The 2,039-nt window shown below is 49.8% G+C and overlaps 1 protein-coding gene across 1 annotated transcript in view; it reads right to left on the bottom strand.

Moving 5' to 3' along the window:
* Positions 1-728: 728 nt before the first annotated feature.
* Positions 729-2,039, bottom strand: part of PODANS_4_7640 (uncharacterized protein) — a gene marked incomplete at both ends in the record, with an annotated part of 2,676 nt that continues 1,365 nt past the window's right edge. Inside the window, one exon of the mRNA XM_001906035.1 lies at positions 729-2,027. Coding sequence (XP_001906070.1) covers positions 729-2,027 — 1,299 coding nt within the window. The remainder of the gene's footprint in view (positions 2,028-2,039) is intronic.

Raw genomic sequence — 2,039 nt, 5'->3', positions numbered from 1 at the left:
CATTTCCACGCCATTTGGGCGGTTTTACTGGGATGGTGGTTTACGAACTTTGGCGATAAGAAAGTGAAGAAGGTCGAAGGTGGACAACAGGCGTCGTCGGGTCTGAAAAGCAGCGGGTGGAGATTTTGGTAGGGGAAAGGAGAGATTTGTTGATTTTTGGGGGCAAGGAAATGAAAGGCGGCGACTGTTCACCGCTGCTGCCACTGCTGCCACTGCTGCCACTGCTGCCAAGTGGGGATCAGGCACCACCAATGGAACGAAGAATCGGGGAAAGTCCCAGCTGCCGGGTGGTCCCTGCGTGGTCCATTGTTTACTCTCATTCGCCAGATTCGGGAGGGGGAACCACGACGCGCTAGTCGCGTTTGGCCCAAACTAACCTCACACACCAAGCCTTTGAGAACACCTTTGACAACACATCACCAGACTGGTTTTGAGGGATATGTTATTATTGATATCAGATGCTGGCTATGTGGATAGGAATTCACCGTCATGCATGGATATGACCTTTATAATCCGTATCACAAGTTGAGTAGCGGAAGATGTCCCGGCCAGGAACGACTCAGTTCTTTCGCCCGAGAGCAACATGGCAAATGATTGGACCTCATAATTATTCACCCATCTCAATATCATTCATCATTATCCGTATCAAACAAACTGCCTGATATAAGGCACACAATGCTTCAAAAAATACTTCTGATGTTCATATCATTTATGCTATATAATCAAACTTAAAGGAGCTGCTTCGCAACACCAGCTGCATCGGCCTGTGCAGTAATCCTCTTCTTGTAAGCCTGGACATCACCAGGGAACTTCTCCACCGTGCCATTATCACACACCCACAACGACGTGCACACTGTCTGCAACATCGTAACGTCGTGAGAAACCATCAGCACACCGCCCTGGAACTGCTGTAGAGCCTCGGACAAGGCATCCATGGCCTCAATATCCAAGTGATTGGAAGGTTCATCCAGAACCAGGATGTGAGGGTTGGTAAGCGCCAAACAAGCAAAAGCAACACGAGACTTTTGACCACCAGAAAGAAGTTCCATCTTTTGCAGACCAGTTGTGCCAGTGATGCCAAAGGCACCCAGCTGGCGACGGTACTCTTCATCCGTCCTGCCAGGGTAGGTCTTGGCCATGAAGGTGACGGCACTGGCATTGAGATCAAGAGCATCAACGTGATGCTGGGCAAAGAAGCCAATACGAAGACGAGGGTTCTGAGTGATGGTGCCGGATGTGGGCTGTAGCTTTCCGATGAGAAGCTTGAGAATTGTTGTCTTACCAGCACCGTTGGGTCCAACAATACCAATTCTGGAGTCGAGCTGAACATCCAAATCAACATTTCTGAGAAGAATCTTGTCTGGTGTGTAGCCAAAGGTGACCTCGGACATTTGGACGATTGGTGGGGTCATCTTTTCGACATCTGGGAACTTGAAGTGCACGCTGTACTCAGCCTCAGGAGGCTCGAGAACAGGCATCTTCTCCAATTTCTTGATACGGGATTGAGCTTCCGATGACTTGGCGGCATTGTAACGGAACTTGTCAATGAAGGCTTGGAGATGGGCACGCTGTGCCATCTGGTTCTCGTACTCTCTCTTGGCCACCTTTCTCCGCTCCTCCTTGGTGGCATAGAAGGACTCGAAGTTGGCACCACGGTAGTAGTCGAGACGCATGGAGTGTTGATGAATGATGTCGGTTGCCACCTCGTTGAGGAAGGCTCTGTCGTGAGATACGACAAGAACGGTGCTGGGGTAGCCTTGAAGGTAGTTGGAAAGGAAGGTGATAGACGGAACGTCCAACATGTTGGACGGTTCGTCGAGAAGCAAAAGATCAGGCTCGCAGAAAAGAGCTCTAGCAAGAGCCAGACGCATACGCCAACCACCAGAGAATGTCTTGGTGGCAAACTGCTGTCTTTCAGGTGAGAAACCAAGACCAGCCAGAATACTGGCAGCCCTGGATTCCGCTTTATCGGACTCCATTTCGGCTAATACACCAGTTGTTCGAGCACGGCACAATTTGGTTTGGATTTAATTATATCA

Source organism: Podospora anserina, chromosome 4 (genome assembly GCF_000226545.1).
Source record: "Podospora anserina S mat+ genomic DNA chromosome 4, supercontig 4".
NCBI classification, from domain to species: Eukaryota; Fungi; Ascomycota; class Sordariomycetes; order Sordariales; family Podosporaceae; genus Podospora; species Podospora anserina.
The sequence above is the reverse complement of the archived record's forward strand: the minus strand, read 5'-3'. Positions and strand labels throughout refer to the sequence as shown.